General features: G+C 39.4%; 1 protein-coding gene across 5 annotated transcripts in view; it reads left to right on the plus strand.

The window, feature by feature from the left end:
* Nucleotides 1–24,021, plus strand: part of APAF1 (apoptotic peptidase activating factor 1) — an 84,952-nt gene that overhangs the window by 36,059 nt on the left and 24,872 nt on the right. For 2 of the 5 annotated variants that reach the window (XM_025401106.1, XM_025401107.1), the window contains exons 15-20: nt 2,394–2,519; nt 10,779–10,940; nt 15,576–15,704; nt 18,695–18,820; nt 20,983–21,102; nt 23,892–24,008. The exons of 1 other annotated variant lie outside the window; for it this stretch is intronic. In XM_025401106.1, the coding sequence (XP_025256891.1) occupies nt 2,394–2,519; nt 10,779–10,940; nt 15,576–15,704; nt 18,695–18,820; nt 20,983–21,102; nt 23,892–24,008 (780 nt within the window). The remainder of the gene's footprint in view (nt 1–2,393; nt 2,520–10,778; nt 10,941–15,575; nt 15,705–18,694; nt 18,821–20,982; nt 21,103–23,891; nt 24,009–24,021) is intronic. 2 more of the 5 variants (XM_025401109.1, XM_025401110.1) reach the window with 1 other exon arrangement.

Raw genomic sequence — 24,021 nt, forward strand, 5'->3', positions numbered from 1 at the left:
CGCTATTCTCCTGCCTCAGCCTCCTGAGTAGCCGGGACTACAGGCGCCCGCCACCGCACCCAGCTAATTTTTTGTATTTTTAGTAGAGATGGGGTTTCACTGTGGTCTCGATCTCCTGAACTTGTGATCCGCCCGCCTCGGCCTCCCAAAGTGCTGGGATTACAGGCGTGAGCCACCGCGCCCAGCCTCTTTAGGCATATTTATGTTTATAGAATCCCAAGGACCCTGCAGAGCACAATTTGAAAACATTGGATTGGACCAAAATTACAGAGTAATGTAGTAACATAAAATTATATCACAGTTATAGTTCACTTTTACTCAAAAAAACTTGGCCCTATTTGAATAAATGTACTGCTAAAAAAACTAAGACTGTTATACTATTTATGACTAATTTTTGATGTTGCTTTTGGCATTTTGTAGGTTGAGGAAGTCCATATTTCCTTTTCAATATAGGAAAAAAACCTCTGCCATGTGGGAGGGGGTTATTGGTTAGTAAACCGTTTTAATTAAGGACAAGGTTTACTTTAAGATGTGCCATACTACCTGTATTACCATAAGGACTATTAGGATGTATTTCTTGTGATTCTTGAGCAGAGAAAAGCCAGTGAAAATATGTAATTCTGAAGCTGCCTTCATGTAACTTGCCTTATCTGAAGAACTGAGTTTATCTAGGACTGGGATAAAGGAGCCAAGGATAGAAATGGACATGAGGAACAGGATGTATCTCACTTACTAATCATTTCCAAATAATTTTTGCCAAAATTAACATCTGGGAATAATTGATTTCTTCTTCTGGGTTTAATCTTACTAGCATAAATCACCAGATATGACTATAATTCCTTTTATTTGCATTTTTTATAATTTCCAAACCTACCCAAAGGGAGGAAACATCATATAAACCCCTGTGGTATCCATCATTTAGTTTCAACAGTGATTAATATTTTGTCAATCTTATTTTATAAATACCGCCACCCCCCTTCTTTTTTGGACGGCATCTTGCTCTGTTCCTAGGCTGGAGTGCAGTGGCATGATCTCGGCTTACTGCAATCTCTGCCTCCTGGGTTCAAGTGATTCCCCTGCCTCAGCCTCCTGAGTAGCTGGGACTACAGGGGCCGTACCACCATGCCCAGCTAATTTTTTGTATTTTAATAGAGATGGGGTTTCATCATGTTGGCCAGGATGGTCTCAATCTCCTGATCTTGTGATCCACCTGCCTCAGCTTCCCAAAGTGCTGGGATTACAGGTGTGAGCCACCACACACAGCTTATAAACTCCTCCACTTTTTTGAATAGAGTCTCTCTCTATCACCCAGGCTGGAGTGCAGTGGAGCGATCTTGGCTAATTGCAACCTCTGCCTCCTGGGTTCAAGCAATTCTTATGCCTCAGCCTCCCGAGTAGCTGGGATTACAGGTGTGGGCCACCACTCCCAGCTAATTTTTTGTATTTTTAGTAGAGATGGGGTTTTGCTGTGTTGGTCAGGCTGGTCTTGAACTCCTGACCTCAGGTGATCCGCCCACCTCAGCCTCCCAAAGTGCTGGGATTACAGGGGTGAGCCACCATGTCCAGCCTGAATAGAGGATTTTACAGCAAATCCTAAATATGTCATTTCACCCAAAATACTTAAGCATGCATCTCAGAGATCTTTAATATAAATATTATGTTTATTATCATACCATACTATTATCATACCTAACATAATAAAATACAGTTTTGTAATATACCTGGTTCATGTTCACTTATTCCATATTCTCAAAACATGCATTTCTGTCATGTTTATTGGAATCAGAATCCAAACAAACTTCATGTAGCATTTGCTTTGCCTCTTAAGTCTCTTTTATTCTATTAAAGTTCCTTTTTTCCTCTGCCTGCTTTCTTGTAACATTGATTTATTAGAGCAGTTTAGTCATTTGTCCCATGGAATGTGCCACATTTTGGATTTGGTTAATTGCTTCCTGGAGGTGGTACTTGACTTACTCCACCATTTTTAGGGTTGGATAACCTAACATTAAAAAATATGGAGGTAATTTATATTATATATTACTTACTGTGGCTTTTTGTAACTGTGTAAAATAATAATGATTCTAAACCACTCCATTAAAATAAGTAGTAGTTGTTTAGTTAGTTATTTAGTACTCAGCCTGAAAACCTCGGTGAGCCCTTGAGTCCCTTAGTAGATTTACATGTTGATCTAAAGGCTGCCCCATTGCTTGTTAATCACAAGTTCATTTTTGTGTTTGATACTTTTGTGTTTGATGTGTTTGTGTTACTGTGGGTTAAACATCATTCTGTAACCAAAAAGCTTAAATGAGAGAAAAGAAAGAACTTCACATGATTTCTGATGTTTCCCCACTCAATACTAGTTGTTTATTTATATTTTTTTCTTTCACAAATAGCTCTGGGATTTGAATCAAAAAGAATGTCGAAATACCATGTTTGGTCATACAAATTCAGTCAATCACTGCAGATTTTCACCAGATGATAAGCTTTTGGCTAGTTGCTCATCTGATGGAACCTTAAAGGTATGCTTTTGTACACTATTAAAATAGGTTATATTTTATGGAAAGTCTTAAGATTTGGTTATAGAAATAGGTTTCTGTTTTTTTCACATTTCTACAGAAAGAGCCTGCTTCTTTCAACTTCCAGGAGCATATTTAGTTTAACTGTAATTGCTTATCCTAACGATTGTTTATGAATGGTGTATAACCTAATGCTTAAAGTTCTATAATGTAGGCTGGGCGTGGTGGCTCACGCCTGTAATCCCAGCACTTTGGGAGGCTGAGGTGGGTGGCTCACAAGGTCAGGAGTTCAAGATCAGCCTGGCCAAGATGGTGAAACTAGACTAAAAATACAAAAATTAGCTGGGTGTGGTGGCGAGCACCTGTAATCCCAGCTACTTGGGAGGCTGAGGCAGAAAATTGCTTGAACCCGGGAGATGGAGGTTGCAGTGAGCTGAGATCACACCACTCCACTCCAGCCTGGGTGACAGAGTGAGACTCCATCTCAAAAAAAAAAAAAAAAAAAGTTCTGTAATGTAGAATTTTTATTCTTGTAATTTGAATTCTTAAATTTTAAGTGTACATTTTGTTTCAAGCATATGTTCATAAAATATTTTGAGATCTGCTTTAGTTTATTTTGTGCTTCTATAATTTATGTTGTGCTTCTATAATTTATGTTGTGCTTCTATAAATTGTGAGTAATTTATAAAGATTGGAGATTTATTTTTTACAGTTCTGGGGGGGAGGGCACCAGCAGAAAGGGAGAGAGTGAGGAGGGGGCTGAACTTACCCATTTATCAGGAACCTAGATAATAGCATTAATCCATTCATGAGGGTAGCACCCTTGTGACCTAACCACTTTTGAAGGTCCCATCTCTCAATATTTACATCGGGGATTAAGTTTTTAACACATGAACTTTGGGGGACACATTTAAACCACAGCAAGATCTATGGGTCAGGTTTGTAAAGGATCTGTTTTTTGTTTGTTTGTTTTTGTTTTTGAGACAGAGTCTCACTCTGTTGCCAAGGCTGGAGTATAATGACACGATCTCGGCTCACTGCAACCTCTCCCTCCTTTGAACTTATTCATGTCACAGAGATCTTTATCCATATGTCTTACTGCTAATTTTCTCCCTACAATGATCCTATTGTCCTGCCACTCCCTTATCTTTAAGATGGTAAAGATAATTATCAATAAATACCAAGGGAACTCAGAGACCCGGTGCCAGCGTGGGTCCTCTGTAAGCTGAGCGCCGGTCCCCTGGGCCCATTTTTTCTTTCTCTATACTTTGTCTCTGTGTCTCATTTCTTTTCTCAAGTCTCTTGTTCCGCAGGAGAAACGTCCACAGGTGTGGAGGGGCAGGCCACCCCTTCAAAGATCAGATAGTTGTTGGTGTGTGGCTTTATTTTTGGGTTCCCTGTCCTGTTCCACTGGTCTATGTGTCTGTTTTTCTACCAGTACCATGCTGTTTTGCTTGTTGTAGCCTTGTAATACGGTTTCAAGTATGGTAATGTGATGCCTCTGGCTTCGTTCTTTTTGCTTAGAATTGCTTTGGTTATTTGGACCCTTTTTGATTCTAAATGAATTTTAGATATTTTTTTCTAAATCTGTGATAAATAACGTTGCTAGTTTGATAGGAATAGTGTTGAACCTATAGATTGTTTTGGATAGTATGGCCATGTTAATGATATTGATTGTTCCAGTCCACGAGCATGGAATATTTTTCCATTTGTTTGGGTCATGCATGATTTCTTTCAGCAATGTTTTGTAGTTCTCCCTGTAGAGATCTTTCACTTCCTTGGTTAGATGTATTCCTGGGTATTTTATTTTTTTGTGTGTGGCTACTGTAAATGGGATTGTGTTCTTGATTTGGCTCTCAGCTTGAATGTTATGGATGTACAGAAATGCTACTGATTTTTTTTTTTTTTTCTTATATAGAAGGTCTTACTGTATTGGCCAGGCTGGTCTCAAACTCCTGGCCTCAAGTGATCCTTTGGCCTCAGCCTCCCAAAGTGCTGGGCTTACAGGCATGAACCACTGTGAGTGGCTGATTTTTGTACATTGATTTTGATTAGAATAGTGTTTAGGGTTTTACATCATTGTAACTAATCACAATTGAGTCATGTAGTATGAATTTTTTTTCCTGTCTTATTAACTTTCTGTTTTCCCTGGGGTTAATAAGTTTTTTCATTTGTTTAGTCTTTAAATGTGCTTATCTTCAAACTCTCTCTTGTTAACTTGCTCCTTAAATGATTCAAACTTACCAGGCATTTTGTAAGTCTTTTCTTGGAAACAACATTTTTGGAAGGTTCTGTCTTGTTCCATTCTGATTGGTAATGGTAGTACTATTCCCAGAGTCCAGCTGCCATCCCGAGATCTTCCTTACCATCATCCTAGGGATTCCTTTTGCTTTTCTCTTACATTGGAACCCTTGTTTTTTAGTTTTTTTTTGTCCTCTTTCTTGGCTTACTTTCTCAGCTTGGTGGAGAATCTCCTCTAGCTTCCTAAGAAAGAATCTATGGGAAGTAAATTTTTAAGGTGTCTTTATTATAATGTCTAAAGATGTCTCTGTTTTTCACTTGCTGATATGCTTAAGTTCCTTATGAATTCTGGATATTAGACCTTTGTTGGATGCATAGTTTAACAAGGCCAACAAAAGCAATGGGAGACAGGACTCTCTATTCAATAAATGGTGCTGGGATAACTGGCTAGCCATAATCAGAAGAATGAAACTAGACTCTTACCTTTTACCACATATAAAAGTTAAAGATAGATTAAAAATTTAAATATATGACCTCAAGCTATTGAAATCCTAGAAGAAAACCTAGGAAATACCCTTCTTGACATCAGTCTTGGCAAATAATTTTTGGCCAAGTCCTCAAAAGCAATTGCTACAAAAACAAACTTTGACAAGTGGAACCTAATTAAATGAAAGCTTCTGCACAGCAAAAGAAACTGTCAACAGAGTAAACTGCCTACAGAATGGTAGCTTCTTTCAGTTTGGAAACTTATCCTTCAGTTCTGGCATTTCCTTGAATTGTTTGATTTCTTCCTATTTTCTCTTTCTGGAATACTTGTGTTTCTGGATCAAAATTTTTTTTCCTCTCCTTCCTTCTTTTTGTCCATTTGCCCTACTTTTTGAAAGATTTCTTTAGCTTTATTTTTCTGTCTTTCTATTGAGTTTTAAATTTCTGCTACCATATTTTTAAGCATTCATTCTTGTGATCAGTTCCTTTTAAATATTATTCTGTTCTTGTTTCATGGATGCAGCATCTTTTATCTTTTTATGGGCATTAGTAATGGGTTTTTTTTTTTTTTTTGAAGTTTTCATATTCCTGTGTAATAGATATTTTTCTATTTGTTGGTTTTGGTTTCTGTTTGGATTTTAGACATAGGTATATCTTAGCTATCTGATCCTTTGCTATCTGCTGATATTTAAGAATACATCACCAACAAGTTGACTGGGAATTGTGAACTTTTAAATTGTAGTTTTCCTTGGCTTATCTGTTTTTATCATGAACTCCTTTTTTTTTTTTTAAGACAGTCTTAGTGTGTCGCCCAGGCTGGAGTGCTGTGGTGCCATCTTGGCTTGCTGCAAGATGGTGAACTTGTGATGTCAAAGTCTTTATATCTTTTGTCTTGAACTGGTTGGGTGTCCAGAGTAAAAATTTTCTTTTCTCTTTTTTCTTTTTCTTGTCTTTTTTTTTCTCCCCTCCCAAGATAGAGTCTTGCTCTGTTGCCCAGGCTGGAGTGCAGTGTTGCGATCTCGGCTCACTGCAACCTCTGCCCTTTTGGGTTCAAGCAGTTCTCCTGCCTCAACCTCCCAAGTAGCTGGGATTACAGGCGCGTACCACCAAACCTGGCTCATTTTTGTGTTTTTAGTAGAGATGGGGTTTCACTATGTTGGCCAGGCTGGTCTTGAACTCCTGACCTCGTGATCCACCTTCCTCGGCCTGCCAAAGTGCTGGGATTACAGGTGTGAGTCACTGTGCCCAACTCCCCCCCTTTTTTTTGAGACAGGATCTCACTCTGTCACATAGGCTGGAGCGCTGGAGTGCAGTGGTGTGACTGCAGCTCACTGCAGCCTCAACCTCCTAGGCTCAAGTGATCCTCCCACCTTAGCCTCCTGAGGAGCTGGGACTACAGGTGTGCACCACCATGCTTGGCTAGTAGAAATTTTAGTCTTCTATTTGTAGGATATGACTCTGGCCAGTTCTGAGATGATATCTGGGCAGAGATCTCAACATTTAGAAAATAGACTTTCTCTTAATTTCTCTGTTTTCAAGTGACCCTTCTCTCAACTGTGTAGGGTATAGAATAGCCTTGTATTCTGCCAGAGTAGGGACACAGGCCCCTGGGTTGCAGAGTGGAGGGAGGAGATTTCAACGGACTTTTAAAGATTCCTCTTGACTTAGCTTCACCTTTATCAGAAGGTACTGGGTGCCAGCACTTCCTGAGTCTTTTCGGAGTTATATGGGGTTATTGGGCTGCTTGAATTTCCCCACTGCAGGCTCAGAATTTATTTCTAGGAGTCTGCCTATTACTTGCCTTTCTGCTTTCTAGACTTAGTGATTTTGTTACTGTTGTCTCTTTCTCCATTTTCCTTTGCTGTGTGGATTATGCCTAGAGAGAAAAATTCTCATTACTATTGTTTACCTGAGTTTTGGGAGAGTTTGGAAATTGTCTTTGTCTGCTCTCTCTTTTCTGTAACATAATACCCGAGACTGGGTAATTTATAAAGAAAAGGGGTTTACTTGGCTCATGATTCTGATGGCTGGAAATTCCAGGATTGGGCAGCTGCACCTGATGAGGGCCTTGGGCTGCTTCCACTCATGGTGGAAAGGGGAAGGGAAGTGGGCGTGTGCAAAGAGATCATATTAAAAGAGAGGATTGAAGATAGCGAAACCCAGAAAGCCAGACTGTTTTCAACAACCCGCACTTTTGAGAACTAATCCATTCCCAGAGAACTCACCCCAGTGGGAAGGCATTAGAAGGCATTCATCTGTTTATGAGGGATCCACCCCCATGACCCAGACACCTTCCATCAATCCCTACTTCCCAACACTGCCACAGTGGGGATCAAATTTTCGAGTCTGGGTCAGGATAAATAAACCATCTCCAAACCATAGCAGAGCTGTATGTGTTCTGTCTGCATCTTTAACACCTGAATTCTTTTCTTTTTTTTTTTTTTTTTGAGGCGGAGTCTCGCTCTGTCACCCAGGCTGGAGTGCAGTGGCGCGATCTCGGCTCACTGCAAGCTCCGCCTCCCGGGTTCACGCCATTCTCCGGCCTCAGCCTCCCGAGTAGCGCCCACCACCTCGCCTGGCTAGTTTTTTGTATTTTTTTAGTAGAGACAGGGTTTCACCGTGTTCGTCAGGATGGTCTCGATCTCCTGACCTCGTGATCCACCCGTCTCGGCCTCCCAAAGTGCTGGGATTACAGGCTTGAGCCACCGCGCCCGGCCCCCAGAACCCTATTTCTTTCAGCAACACTATTGTCTGTACTTGCCTGTGCTTGAAACTTGGGAGTGATCTGTCTTTTTGTTTGTTTGGTTTTGGAGATGGGGTCTCACCGTGTTGCCCAGGCTGGTCTTGAATTCCTGGGCTCAAGTGGTCTGCTTGCCTCAGCCTCCCAAGGTGCTAGGATTACAGGAATGAGCCACTGTACCCTCCCGGGAGTAATCAGTCTTTCACTTAAAATGTATTTATTGAATACTTAGTGTGTGCCAGATACTGTACTAGGCATTTGGATTTTAAACACTAAAAAAGAAAAGAGTATACTTCCTGGCTGCTCTGAACTGTTTAGAATCAAGTTGGGGAGAACGTAAGTGAATAGATGAACCATGAAAATGATAAAAGTATGAAGACGGTGCTCTGAGAGCAGATAAGGACTCTGTTGAGGAAGGGTTCACATACCTGATGCTACAACCAGATTGAACTTGTTCTTCTTTTTCATTGTCTTTGTTTTCTCATTTTGTACTTTAGCTTATGCTGATCACTTGGAATAGGCTCTAGGCCCTGGAGTGTTCCCCTGTCTTTTTGATGTTGACATTCTCTGTCTTAAGTTGGTATAAGATAGGCTAATCTCAGGGAGTACAGTGAGGTGGCTACCTCCTGTACGAAGTGTTCCCTCAAGCCCTCAGCTTGCATACAGCCTTCCCAGTGTGCTATACCTTTTCCTTTCAAATGACACGTGACATGTTTTGTGTTTAAGTTATTTATGTGCTTGTCTTACTTCCCTTACTGGCCTGTCAATTCCTTGAGGGTAGTATCTGTATCTGATTCATTTATATAGTCTCTAAAAGTGGCTAGCATAGCGTTTAATACATGTGTTAAAGATGATAAACCCTCGCTGTGTCACTTGAAGTCAAACTAAGACGTCTTTAAACTCGGACACTTTTTAAAAAGTTGTCATTTGACAGGGATGGGATTTTTATTTCCATATTCCTGTATGAGTATCAAAATGTGATTGTGGCGCACAGAGCGCTCGCAGCAGGGGACAGACACTGCTGCACTCTTGGTGAGAACTGCCCATGTTTGTGGTGGCTTTCCCACAGTGCTGTTAAGTCAGTATCATTGGTTGGTTCACACTGATACAATGACAGGTAGTAAGCAGAGGTCCTGCAAAATGATGTTAGATAACAGCATTTCAAGGTCAAAGTCTCCTGAAAGCTTTTACCTTTTGAGAGGATGAAAACTGTAAAATTATGTCCTGCCCCAAATAGCTGTATAACTTTTTAAGCGTTTTATAGGGTAGCATGTTGATAAGCATGTGTTTTTCAGGCTCTGAGATGAACTATTTTAAAATGTGAGTTCTATTTAAAAATTGCCGTTTAAAGCACGCAAAGGCATGGGGTTCACAGGGACCCTGGATATAGTGCAGCGACTTGCTCAGAATGAAATGCTGGTATTAGTTTATGTGATCCCTCAATATGTGGGATTTCATCACTGCTTGATAGAAGCCAAAGTCAGGTCCAGAAACACATGCAGTTTAGACATGTATAATCAAGTTGGATTGTGCTACTTTTATTTTTCTTTTTAAAATTCAGGCAGTAGTTGCTTTTTCTTTTCTTTTTGTTTTTAAAAAAATTTTTAAATGGAAAACAAAACAAAACAGATGAGGTCTCACTGTGTTGCCCAGGCTGGTCTTGAACTCCTGGGCTCAAGTGATCCTCCCACCTTGGCTTCCCAAAGTGCTGGGATTACAAGTGTGAACCACTGTACCCAGCCTGATTTTCGTATTAATAGGGAAACTGATTTCTTATATATTCAGGATGATGTAACTGAAGGTTCAGGCATTTATGTTTATTATTATTATTATTTTCTCTTTAGTAATCAGGGAAGGCTGTTTTAGCACCTGCTGTCTCTTCTGCATTACCCAGATTACCCGCAGTTGTTGCAAGTAGAAAAGTTTTAGTTTTGGCCATGTTTCTTAGTATATATAATACTTCTTTTTACTCAAGAGATTTGAAAATGTACCTGGCCAGACAAATTAGGTTTTACCTGGGAGTTATGCTTTGGAAGCTGACTTAAAGTCTGAGAAGCAACTTTCTCCCCGCACCCCCATCCTTCTCCATGGCCAACCTTTGGTTTGGGCATGGGCAGTCATTATCACTCTGTGAGGCCGAGATGCTGCTCATGGCCCAGAAGAGTGGAGGTGGGTCTTCTTGAAGGCCTTTGTCTTTTGTTCTATTCAAGTGGTCCTACTACTGAGCAAAGTTGATGGTATTTTGTATCTGATTCCTCAGGATCCAGTTAGTTTTATAGCCCTATCTAGCCCTGCCAAGCACACAAAGAGTCTTGCTTGTCCCTGTTTTCAGAGACTTCCTTATGTCTCTGAATGCTCTGCTAGGTCACGACCTAACTTGGACTGGGCCCTGTGTAGTCTTCCTGCTGTTAGTGGTAGGTTTGGGAAGCACACTTCATTCCTGGCACAGCAGAGGGCAGCAGTGGCAAGTCGTGAGTCTCTTCATCTTACAACCTTTCTTCCACTTGTGTCCTTACTGTCAACATGTAATTTTTAGCCCCCACACCATGCAAGATTCTTTTTATTTAATTTTATGTTCTGCATTTTGGGCAGTGCTTCTAATTTTTTCTTTTTAAGAACATGATAATGAAACTGGAGATCTTAATTTAAAAACCTTACAAAAAGTCATGCATAGGTAAAAATAATTCATCAAGTGAAGTGAATAAGTTTATGTAGCATTTAATTCAGAAAGGATTCTAGAGGTGTGATTTTAGAGTAAAACAAACTTTTTCTTTTTTTATTACTTTAATTCGAAGCTTTGGGATGTGACATCAGCAAACGAGAGGAAAAGCTTTAATGTGAAACAGTTCTTCCTAAATTCAGAGGACCCTCAAGAGGATATGGAAGTGATAGTGAAGTGTTGTTTATGGTTTGCTGATGGTGCAAGGATAATGGTGGCAGCAAAAAATAAAATCTTTGTAAGTACTTTAAAAAGCCAACTTCAGTCTGATTTAAAGAAAGTTAAAATTTCTATTCATTTTTGCATTTTACAATGTTTATTGATAAAAATAAAGTCAGTTGTGTGATTTTGGGCAGTCTTCCTAACCTGTCATGGTTCTTTGGAACTGTGCTCCATGAGATAAGGATGGCCTTGTGAGGAAAGGTCTCCATGGTTACACCATTTGGGAAATATGTTTTGTATTGCTTTCCCTTATTAAGCACACGGTGTGAACTAACATATTCAGGGCCCCAGGAAGTCCTATTATACAATTTATGCCATCGAATCCAGTGTTCCTCAAATGTATTTAAAATGTATTTAAAACATAGAATGCTTTCTGAATTACTCCTTTTTTTTCTTCAATTTCAATTACATTGGTTTAGGTGATTTTTCAAAGTGCTTTCTTACACGTACAATTTTATGATTTGATGACTCTGATAGAAATGCTCATCAATGACTGAACAAGGTTGTGAAATTTTGGGCCGGGCGCGGTGGCTCAAGCCTGTAATCCCAGCACTTTGGGAGGCCGAGACGGGCGGATCACGAGGTCAGGAGATCGAGACCATCCTGGCTAACACGGTGAAACCCCGTCTCTACTAAAAACACAAGAAAATTAGCCGGGCGAGGTGGTGGGCGCCTGTAGTCCCAGCTACTTGGGAGGCTGAGGCAGGAGAATGGCGTGAACCCGGGGGGGCGGAGCTTGCAGTGAGCCGAGATCGTGCCACTGCACTCCAGCCTGGGGCACAGAGCAAGACTCCGTCTCAAAAAAAAAAAAAAAAAAAAAGGTTGTGAAATTTTTATAAAGTAACTGAGGAAAATATGAAAAAAGTAAATAAGAAAATGCTTTGCTTTTCTTCCCCATGTCTAACAGTAGCTTATATTTGTGGTATTCAGAGAGCATATAATTTCTTTTGATGTAAGTATTCAAGAAGCAGCAGGTTACAGTAGCCCTGTGATAATAATGAGGCAGCTGAGGTTCAGAGCAGCCAAATAATTTGTCCAAAGTTACATTGTGATTAGGAGAGCCAGATCTTCTGATTTATGGCTCAGTTACATTCTGATCTAATAGTGATTTCAAAAGACTTGAATGAGGGATATTACTGTTTTAAAGAGCATAATTGAAATATAGAATATAGTTATATAAGGGATCATGTATATGATTGTTATTGATCTAGTGCTGCAATCCTTGGTGTTGATTGCTTATAAGTTTGTACCCCTTTAGCAGGAAACTAAGAGGAAAAATATCTCCCTTTAAGTTAAAATCTATAAGAACAAAAAAGGAACCATTGCATTTGCAAGACTTGAAGAGTAAAACTTTTTTTATTGTGATAAAATGCATATAATGGAAAATTTGCCATTTTAACCATCTGAAAATGTACATTTCAGTGGCATTACATTCACAATGCTGTGTAACCATTACCACTACATATTTCCAAAACTTTTTCATCACCCTAAACAGAAACTTTGTAACCATGAAGTAATAACTCCTCTTTCCCCTCTCTTGCTAGACCTTTGTAACCTCTAATGTAATCTGTGAATTTGCCTAGGTATTTCATATAAGTGGAATCATATAATATCAGTCCTTTTGTGTCTGACTCATTTCATTGAGCATGTTTTCAAGGTTCATTCATGTTGTAGCATGTATCAGAACAGTATTTCCTCTTATGGCTGAATAATGTTCCATTGTATGTATATATCACATTTTGTTCATCCATTCATCTGTTGATGGACACTTGGGTTGTTTCCACCTTTTGGCTGCTCTGAATAATGCTGCAACATTGGTGTACAAATATCTATTTGAGCCTTGTGTGTATACCTAGGAGTGGAATTACTGGGTCATATGGTAATTCTTTATTTAGTTTTCTGAGAAACCACTGGATTTTTCCACAGCAGCTGCACCATTTTACATTCCACTAGCAATGTTCGAGGGTTTCAATTTCTCCACATCCTTGATAAAACTTGTTATTGTTCATTTTTAAAATTATAGCCATCCTAGTAGGTGTGAAGTGGTTTCTCCTTGTGGTTTGATTTGTGTTTTCCCAATTACCAGTGATGTTGAACAAAAGATAACTTTTTAAAAGATTTTAAGAGACCTGTTCTAGTGAGAGGAAAATAATTTTATATTACATGAAATGCCTTGTTTTAAAAATCTGTACAGCAGTTCCCTGTTTTACCATGCTAAAAGAAAGCCACCCAAAGGTGTTCCTTAACTGCGTGTAGATCCCGATTTCTTACCCTTGGTCTCTCCTTCCTCCTCCTGTTATTTCTTTCCAATTCCTCTGTGAGTCTTCTCCTGTTGTTAGGTCTTTTTTCTTTTACTATTCCATAATTGGGACAACTGCCTATTCTACATTTGCCAGGTTTCCTCGATCACTGTCAGTCACTAATTTTTAAAAAAATGACCTGTCCTGGGAAGCATTTTAAATCTAATTTCCTGCCCTGTGTTTTTGGCCTCCAGCGCTATGCTGCCTACCATATGTGCTTGCTTGCAAGGACTATGCATTCACTAAACATTTTAATAGCTTCCACTGGAAGCTTTTTTGTTTCTTTCTAAGGTCTATGTCTTAATCTTAAATCACTATATTGTATCAATACATGTAGTAAATACAAATCATCTTATTTGGCAAAAACTTTGGAAGAGTATATTCAGCATTTATAAGTCTTAAAAATTGAAGAAACTGTGGCTGGGCGCAGTGACTCACACCTGTAATCCCAGCACTTTGGGAGGCCAAGGTGGGCGGATCACCTGAGGTCGGGAGTTCGAGACCAGCCTAACCAACATGGGGACACCCCGTCTCTTCTAAAAATAAAAAAATTAGCTGGGCGTGGTGGTGCATGCCTGTAATCCCAGCTACTTGGGAAGCTGAGGCAGGAGAATTGCTTGAACTCAGGAGGTGGAGGTTGTGGTGAGCCGAGATCGTGCCAAGCCGAGATCGCGCCATTGGACTCCAGCCTGGGCAACAAGAGCGGAAGTCTGTCTCAAAAAAAAAAAAAAGAAAAAAAATTGAAGAAACTTGGATTACTCAAAAGTAGCTTTTTGGGGTTCAAAAACAGGAAAATGATTAATTATAATGAGCAATGTGGTAGTTCTAGACAGAAATAGAAATGATTGAGCTAATTCTATTTTAGCAAACCTCTGCCCTATATCATTTTGATTATTTTCATTTATGAGTATTCATTTTCTCTTTTGAATAAACAAGCATTAGGGAGAACTAGTCTGTATGTTAATTGGGCCAGTCTCTTCTTTATTCACAAAACTTTTATTTCTCTTTAGGCTAGCTTGAGAGCTCATCTGTGATGAATTTTCCTTTATAGAAAATATGTTTTTAGGCATAGGCAAGGACTTCATGTCTAAAACACCAAAAGCAATGGCAACAAAAGCCAAAATTGACAAATGGGATCTAATTTAACTAAACAGCTTCTGCACAGCAAAAGAAACTACCATCAGAGTGAACAGACAACCTACAGAATGGGAGAAAATTTTTGCAATCTATTCATCTGACAAGGGCTAATATCCAGAACCTACAAAGAACTCAAACAAATTTACAAGATAAAAACAAACAACCCCATCAAAAAGTGGGCAAAGGATATGAACAGACATTTCTCAAAAGAAGACATTCATACAGCCAACAGACACATGAAAAAATGCTCATCATCACTGGCCATCAGAGAGATGCAAATCAAAACCACAATGAGATACCATCTCACACCAGTTAGAATGGCAATCATTAAAAAGTCAGGAAACAGCAGGTGCTGGAGAGGATGTGGAGAAATAGGAACACTTTTACACTGTTGGTGGGATTGTAAACTAGTTCAACCATTGTGGAAAACAGTATGGCGATTCCTCAAGGATCTAGAACTAGAAATACCATATGACCCAGCCATCCTATTACTGGGTATATACCCAAAGGATTATAAGCTATGCTGCTATAAAGACACATACACACGTATGTTTATTGCGCACTATTCACAATAGCAAAGAATTGGAATCAACCCAAATGTCCATCAGTGACAGACTGGATTAAGAAAATGTGGCACATATACACCATGGAATACTATGCAGCCATAAAAAAGGATGAGTTCATGTCCTTTGTAGGGACATGGATGCAGCTGGAAACCATCATTCTCAGCAAACTATCACAAGAACAGAAAACCAAACACCGCATGTTCTCGCTCATAGGTGGGAATTGAACAATGAGATCACTTGGACACAGGAAGGGGAGCATCACACACCGGGGCCTATTATGGGGAGGGGGCGGGGGAGGGATGGCATTGGGAGTTACACCTGATGTAAATGATGAGTTGATGGGTGCTGACGAGTTGATGGGTGCAGCACACCAACATGGCACATGTATACATATGTAACAAACCTGCATGTTGTGCACATGTACCCTAGAACTTAAAGTATAATAAAAAAAAAATATGTTTTAAGATGAGCAATATTTTAAAAGTATATGTATATTGATCCATATTTTGTTTACGACTGTCAATAATTATGCCAGTTATCAGTAATTGTCATATTTTTTCAGGACTTATATTTGAAATGGCAGGATATTAGAATAGCTTCTCTCTTAAAATATTTTACCTTCATAGATATCTCTATTTATGTTGACAGCTTTTTGACATTCATACCAGTGGCCTATTAGGAGAAATCCACACGGGCCATCACAGCACCATCCAGTACTGTGACTTCTCCCCGCAAAACCATTTGGCAGTAGTTGCTTTGTCCCAGTACTGTGTAGAGGTGAGTAGTTGAATTTATTCTGTGAAGCCTGGGTTTCCAGAGATCAAAGGATGACAGAGAATGGACAGCTTAAACCATTAACTGCTAAGGAGCCTTGCTTGAGAAATTGTAGAGTATTTTCTTTATAGCCTAATGACCTCTAACTTTGGGATATTAAACCACATAGCCAGCTTTATTATTTTAACAGTGATGACAGACTTGATTTGACAGTATGACAGGGAATTCAGCAAGCATTTGCTGAATGCCTAACATGTGCCAGGAACTGGGAAAACAATGGAATGACTTCTGGTCATGAAACATGACATCTCTTATCCAGTATAGATATGTGGCATTTCTTAAACAGTATAGGCACAGACTCTTTTCTTCTTAAAAGAGGTGGTGAGAGATGAGTCCAGTTCAGATTTCTTAGATCATTGGGTAGGATAAGATAGGATGTTCATTGCCAGGGACTAATGAATAAAATAACTCATATAAATTACTTTTTTATAATTTTGTACTTACCTGTTAAGTTTTCTGTTCAGAATGTATACCTAGCTGGCCCTGGAAGAATTCCACCCAGTGAATTGCTGTATTAGTTTTTTCATAAAGTAGTGAATTATTTTTTTCCTTCAAAGATGGATTACTGCTTTTTTTTTTGTTTTTTTAATGGAGATGGGGTTTTCACTGTGTTGCCCAGGCTGGTCTTGAACTCTTGGCCTCAAGCAATACTCCCGCTTTGGCCTCCCAAAATGCTGGGATTACAGGTGTCTCACCATGCCTGGCCAAAGACAGATTAGTTTTTCCAAGCTTTCTTACTCTTCATTCCTCAGGTTAGTTTTTACCACCAGGTAGTTTGAAACCCCTTGAGATCACAGTTCCAAGAAGATGGGTATGGGCCTTTTGGAAAATAGGGAAGTTCACTTGGTTCACAGACTCCTCATCAAGGGAGCCATGACTACTGCAAGCACTTCTTCAATGTTCTCTGCTTATTTAGCAAATTTTAGTGAGTTTGCCAGCCTTTCCTATTACTGTGAAGGTGTTGGGGGAGAGTTGCTAAGCTGTAGCCCTTCAACATGGAGGCACAGGTGAGAGTGAGGGCATGAGCTCCATAGGCTTCTCCTAATTCTTGGTGCAGCAGTGCATGTGACACTGAAGAACTTCTCTGCTGAGACTCTTCCCATTGCACGCAGAGGCAGGGAGTGTGAAAAAGCTCTAGTCCTGTCCGAAGCAGCGGGAAGAAGTGGGGTGCTGTGGGCAGTGTTTTCTTGGGCAGAGGCTTTGAATTGGAAGTGTTTTGTGTTATTTTGTTTTTGAGACAGAGTCTCTCTCTGTCACCCAGGCAGGAGTGTAGTGTCGTAATCTTGACTCACTGCAACCTCCACCTCCCGGGTTCAAGCTATTCTCTTGCCTTAGCCTTCCAAGTAGCTGGGATTACAGGTGCCCACCAGCACGCCTGGCTAATTTTTTTTTTGTATTGTTTTTGTATTTTTAGTGGAGATGGGGTTTCATGTTGGCCAGGGTGGTCTCAAACTCCTGACCTCAAGTGACCCACTTGCCTCAGCCTCCCAAAGTGCTGGGGTTTATTGGGTTTTAGATCTCCTAGGAAATCTTGAACCTTATGTGTAGATCCTCAAGGTAAATGTGGAGCGTTTGTTAGGATTTTTAGAAACAGTACTAAGTAGCAACCCCTCTTTCAGCCTTTCCTGTCACTTCTAAAGTCCTTACCCTCTGCCATCCTTAGCAATCTCCAGGAAACAATGAAACAGTATCCTCCCTCTTGAAATATAGGGACTCAGTTCTGGAGGCTCTGAGTGACAAAGAAATGATGGGAGAGAGATGGGGAGAAGAAAGTGGGAAGAGAGGGGAGGATTCTCAAGGGAGATTTTCAGTTTCTTAAGAGAGATCTTCAGTTGTGGAACCACTTTTATTTTTGGCCTTTAGCTCTTTATGTCCCAGCTTGGACTCTAGAGAAAAGGCAGAGAAAATTTCATACAATTAGTTCATAACCATAGAACTCACTGAACGAAAACCAGTCACTGGGCCTATGATGAGGTACTTGTTTTGTCCATGCTAGTTCTGAAATGATAAAGTGGTTTTGTAATTTAAAGTGTAATGAGAGGAACTCAGTCACATATGGTACTTCATTAGACTTGAATATATTAGAGTAATTTACAGCAGAACCCAGGACAAAATACCAGACTGCTGGTACACATGGTAATAAGCATGAATAACGAGAAATGTGGACATGTTACAATTACTGTGTTAATTTATTGTAGGTTTTACAGTCAGTTGAAATGAAGGTTAGATGACAGTATTAGTGGAAAAGAATCTGAATATGGAAGCTGCTTATGTTCATCCTATTATTTTTTGGATTGATTTTTTTTAAGTGATAAAGTATTTGCATGATTCCAAAGTCAAAGTTTTATAATGAGTTATATTCAGAGAAGTCTTGCTTTCATCCCTATCCCTTCGCCTCTCTCTCCCTCCTTCCCTGCATATGTAACTATTTTCTGTTATTGGTTTAACTGTCCAATATTTCTTGCATATATAAGCAGATATCTATAGGCATATATATATATATCCATATGTGTATCCTTCTATATGTTCTTGTACATATTTTTCCATCTCAAATAAAAGATAGTACTGTATAGTATATAGACTCTTCTGCACTTTGCTTTTTTTCTGTTAACAGTATATCCTAGAGATTTGTTGTCATCAAGGTGCTTTTCTCATTCTTTTTAACGGCTGCATGATATGCCATTATGTGATTAATGTAGTTTATTCAGTTGGTTCCCTATTGATGGGTATTTAGTTTCCTAGTATTTTGCTATAAGAAATAATGATGCACTAAATAATCTTCTTCATAAGACATTTTGTAGTTTTGATAGTGTGTTTTTGAGCAATTATTCATTGAAGTGGTATTGCTGGCTCATTGTTGCTATTTTCAATATTTTTGCTATCTTCACAATACCTATGTATGTGATTTCCTATATGCTGTGTTTATTCTGTAGTTGTGGAATATAGACTCATGTTCAAAGGTGGCTGATTGCAGAGGACATTTAAGTTGGGTTCATGGTGTGAAGTTTTCTCCTGATGGATCATCATTTTTGACATCTTCTGATGACCAGACAATCAGGGTGAGAAATATTGAGATTTTCAGTTTGAACATTTCCTGATAGTGAGCTAAACCTCTTACAAACCAAGAAATTGATGGGTAGCACTGAGGTAAGCAAAATAGGAAACTAGTACTATACTCCTATTCACCCTGGAAAAGTGCTATTATATGGACTGTAACAGTCTCATTCATTCACTACATGTTCATGAGGATTACCATGGGCCAGGTGCTGTGGGAACTTCAATGATTAAACTGTATTTTGGTTAATTTGAAATACTGCATTTGATTCCTCAGAAAAATTTTTGACCTTTTTCTTTACCTTGAATTCCTGCATCCAATTACTTCCCGATTCTAAGAGAGTCTACCTTTTCATTTTCTATTATTATCTCTACCTTTCTATTTCTGCTACCCAAGTTCAGGACTTTGTTACCTGTTACTTCTCTTGTTGTATGAGTCTCTGCCACAAGTATTCTTTCTTGCTTTTCTACATGCAGCTTCTAAGATACTTTTTTTTCATGTACAATATAGTCATGTCATTTTTGCTCAAAAATAGATAATGGCTCCCTTGTCTACCAAAGTAAATATATACTTCTGTGTCTGCCATTAAGCTTCTCTACAGCATGGCCTCATTCTGCTCCAGTCCGTCTTCCAGTTTATTCCTACAGGGAACCAATACTGGACTGCTCACATTTTCCCAAGCAATCCATAGTTGCCTGCTTCTGTGCTTTTCCTTAAGTGGTTTCTTGTATTTGGAATGGCCTACTTACCTGTATCTCTGTTTGTTGAAATCCTAACCATTCTATAAGTCCCCTCAAGCCTTCTCTATTTGGGGAGAATGCCTGTCTCTCTCTTTTTTTTTTTTTGAGGTGGAGTCTGGCTCTGTTGCCCAAGCTGGAGTGCAGTGGCCGGATCTTGGCTCACTGCAAGCTCTGCCTCCCGGGTTTACGCCATTCTCCTGCCTCAGCCTCCTGAGTAGCTGGGACTACAGGCGCCCGCTACCTCGCCCGGCTAGTTTTTTTGTATTTTTTAGTAGAGACAGGGTTTCACCATGTTAGCCAGGATTGCCTGTCTCTCTTAATGCCATCTAATTCTATGTCATTTTCTAGTGGTGCTTATCAAATTTTGACTTGAATTTAAAGACAGATATGATTTACCCCTTATTTCCAACACTCCACTGCTTCTCTGGCTTATTGATACATCTTACATTATAAGCTCTTTGAGGCCAGGAACCATGGCTGGTCCCCACGGCATCCAAATACAGCGTTATATATGAATTATAGCTAAAATTAATTCAGTGCTTACTATATTCAAGATGTTATGCAAAGTACTATATATATACACATATGAATTTACTAATTCTCACAATAGTCCCTTTTGCAGATAAGAAAACAGGCACAGAAGGACTGAGAAAAGTCAGTGGTACTTAACATGCCAGTCTCCGTGAGCTTGAGCCAGAATATAAATCAACACGCTGCTTTCTTCATCAAGAAAGTCTTCTTGAAATGAAATAAGCTGCATCACTAGGCACAGTTACAGTGTGTTTAGTGATGTAGTTGATTTACATTCTGGTGCAAACTTTTTTTTTTTGTCATGGAGTCTCACTCTGTCACCCAGGCTGGAGTGCAGTGGCACGATCTTGGCTCACTGCAACCTCTGCCTCCCAGGTTCAAGCAATTCTCCTGAGTAGCTGGGACTACAGGTGCACACCATCACGCCCGGCCAAGTTTTGTATTTTTAGTAGAAACAGGATTTCACCATGTTGGTCAGACTGGTCTTGAACTCCTGACCTCAAGTGATCCACCCGCCTTGGCCTCCCAAAGTGCTGGGATTACAGGTGTGAGCCACTGTGTCTGGCCCAAACTTCTTATCTTGTGGATTGGTATCAAACAGTTTGAGAACTAGCAGGAGGTCCTTATCTTTGAGTAACACTGGGTTAAGCAACCTGCCTGAAGTTACAACTTTAGGTAGAACTAGAATTCATACTGAGGAATTTTGACTCTGGAGCCCATAACTCTTAATACTAACTGCATCTTACTATAGATTGTGTTAATAAATATTTATTTTTGGATCGTAATCTAATATTGAAACCTTTCTAGCATCATAGGTATTTTATAGTTTGTCTCTTACTTTAAGATGAAGACTTATTTCAGAGATGGAATGATAATTTCTTTATCTCTAACTCAGCTCTGGGAGACAAAGAAAGTATGTAAGAACTCTGCTATAATGTTAAAGCAAGAAGTAGATGTTGTGTTTCAAGAAAATGAAGTGATGGTCCTTGCAGTTGACCATATAAGACGTCTGCAAGTGAGTATTTTTTAGAAAACAATTGGAAAATTGTTTTGGTTGAATTTTCTATTCAGTTTTTCTTGTTTTTGGACCTGGGATTAAACATAATTATTTTATATCTAACAGTTGTCCAGTAGACATTGGTTAAATAAATATATGTAGGTCTCGAGCTGAGGCTCAGATATGCTTATATTTAGAATTAAATTAGATAATTCCTCATCTCACTGCTCTTCTGTTGGTATCTATGATCACATTCTTTGATTTGCGTGGAGTCTAAGAATACCATGAGGACAAACTCATGTTGTCTACAAGAGTGATTCAGACATGTGTGCAAGGGGGATGAGCATATAGAAGCATTTTTAAAAGGGAAGGATTCCAGGGTCTTTGAAAGAACAGAAGTCACTTTAGATGAGGAAGGAGTCTGAGTGATTGGAACTGAGGTGAAAGGACCTGGGCTTTACATACTGAAGTACGCCTGTTCATTCATTTACACACACCTTTGTTAAGTAGATATTTATTGAATGCTTATTTTTGCCCCTAAGGAGGAAAGGGTTGTGTAGTAAAATTGAAAGAACTATATTGCTTAGGGATCCAAACAGCACTACTCTAGCCTGTTCTCCCTGTACCCCCCAACAAAGAGTGGGACACATGAGAGGAAGGCATTTCTCAACTGGCTGAAGATGAAAGGAGTCCCAAAGATCCATTGGCAGAGGAATATACCATTCCAGGAGCTCAGAGTGGTGGTAACAGATGCCCTAAGAGCAGATGCCCTAAGGAGCACTGGAGTTCAAGAGCAGGTTGGCACCACTGTGCTGGTGGCTAAATAAGGTGTCATTGCATTGACAGAGATGTCCTGGAAGTGGTGGTAGTGTAGATAGTGGCAGCAAGAGAAAGCAGGTACCTCATGGAAGATCAAACACAAGAGGCTATCTATATATTGGTCAGCCCAAGTAGAACAGCAGAGTATGGACCATTGAAGGTGTCAGCATGTGGAGCTGACAGCATGTGACTGTGACTTGTGGCTAAGAGAGGTGGTAAGAGCAAGCAGCCAGATAAGAAGGGCAGGAGGTGGCATGGCTTTTATGTGAACTGGTGGGACATTCTCCCTTGCCCTGAGGATTCCCTGAGACATAGGATTGAGAAGGACAGAAGCCCTTTCATAGTAAGGGCTAATTTTCTTTCTTTTGTTTTTCTTTTGAGATAGTCTCTCTCTGTTGCCTAGGCTGGGGTGCAGTGGCACGATCTTGGCTCACTGCAACCTCCACCTCCTGGGTTCAAGAGATTCTCATGCCTCAGCCTCCCGAGTAGCTGGGACTACAGGCGTGTGCTACCGCTTTGAGCCTCAGTTTTTAAGGTCCTTTTCATCTTACAGTCTCTGAGCTAGTTACAGGGTCAAAGTAGAATCCAAATTCAGGAGTAGATACTGGGAGTAAATCGCTTGGCATGTGGTAACTTCTTGTTTACTGTGGGTGTCAAAATCAAGCTGTAAGTCACCGCTGAATATGGCTTGCTTTGATTTTACAAGTTTTACTATTGTCCTCAATATGCTGATTAGGAGCTCCTAATACACAGTACTTTTGGGGTGAATTGGGATGTGGAATTCAATGTGAATTTCTCATTAACTGTTTTTTAGAAAGCTGATTCTTCCACTTGGGATATTTCCACTCCAGTTTTTTTGTCAAATTTAGTGTCCTCATGCTTGTATTTCCTTTATTAAATTTGTGCAACCTTTCTTTAATGACTGTTGTAACTGTGAGACTTAAAAAGTCATCTGTCTATAAAGATATCATTGTATGACAGTGGTTGTGGGAGAGTTTAGAGGATAAACTTAATAGTTTCATTTAAGTGAATAAAACATTTTTTAGTTTCTACTTAAAGAGAGAGCTCTTGAAATTAATTTTTGAGAGAAAGAAGATGTTCAGCTCTTCGTAGTTCAGTTTTCATTTTGAATGTCTAATAGATAAAAACATGCTAGGTAAAATAATGTTAAGGAAAAGCTACCTGTGATTGATTGACTGTGATCTTTGTACCAGAAACAAAAATGACTGCTTATTTCATGTTGAAAAATAATTGAAGAGTTTTAGTTTATGACACTAAGTTAGAGAGAGGTATCTGACAATTGATTTAATATTCAGAGATATTTTCCCAGGTCACATGTTTTAGATGAGTGATAAAGCATCATAATTCATGGGATTTAAGCATTGGTACAGATTATGAAATTAGGTAATCTTTGTTTAAGCATTGTAAATCCAGCTACGCAAATTATGCTTATGAGTTCTTCTCCATTGTCCTCACTGCCCCCGCTCCAAGAGAAAGAATCTTAATTTACACTGTTTTGTGAGTGATTTGGAGGATATCAGCCCCATTTTAATTTGTCTTTTTATGTCTGTCTCAGTCTTGTTTGACCAACAGCTTTGAAATGTAGCAGAAAAGTATATTTTAACAAACGATAGCCCTATTAAAAGTGGGCTTTGTGAAGAAATGGAAAACAGGGTATGGAGCTGGCTGTGGGATTACAAATCAGACAGATGTGTCTCAGGTGGTGGGCACAGCAGCTGCTTCTTAAACCTTGTAATGCTCGTTTTATTTTATGAAAATGTATTTGAACCACCAAAGTGGAATGAAATGAAAGTGTGAAGTGCTAAATGCAGCTGCTGAGACTAGGATATGGCTTTGTTGTTCCCCTGAGAACTCTTGTTGGTTATTTTCTGTGTTTTATTTATTTATTTTTCAATTGAAGCCTCTGTTCTAAAGAACAAAATCTGCTCTTACAGCCTAATAACTGATTTTGCCTCATTTTTCATTAGCTTATTAATGGAAAAACAGGTCAGATTGATTATCTGACTGAAGCTCAAGTTAGCTGCTGTTGCTTAAGTCCGCATCTTCAGTACATTGCATTTGGAGACGAAAATGGAACCATTAAGGTATTCAGTGCTA

The sequence above is a fragment of the Theropithecus gelada genome, chromosome 11, assembly GCF_003255815.1.
Source record: "Theropithecus gelada isolate Dixy chromosome 11, Tgel_1.0, whole genome shotgun sequence".
Lineage (NCBI taxonomy): Eukaryota > Metazoa > Chordata > Mammalia > Primates > Cercopithecidae > Theropithecus > Theropithecus gelada.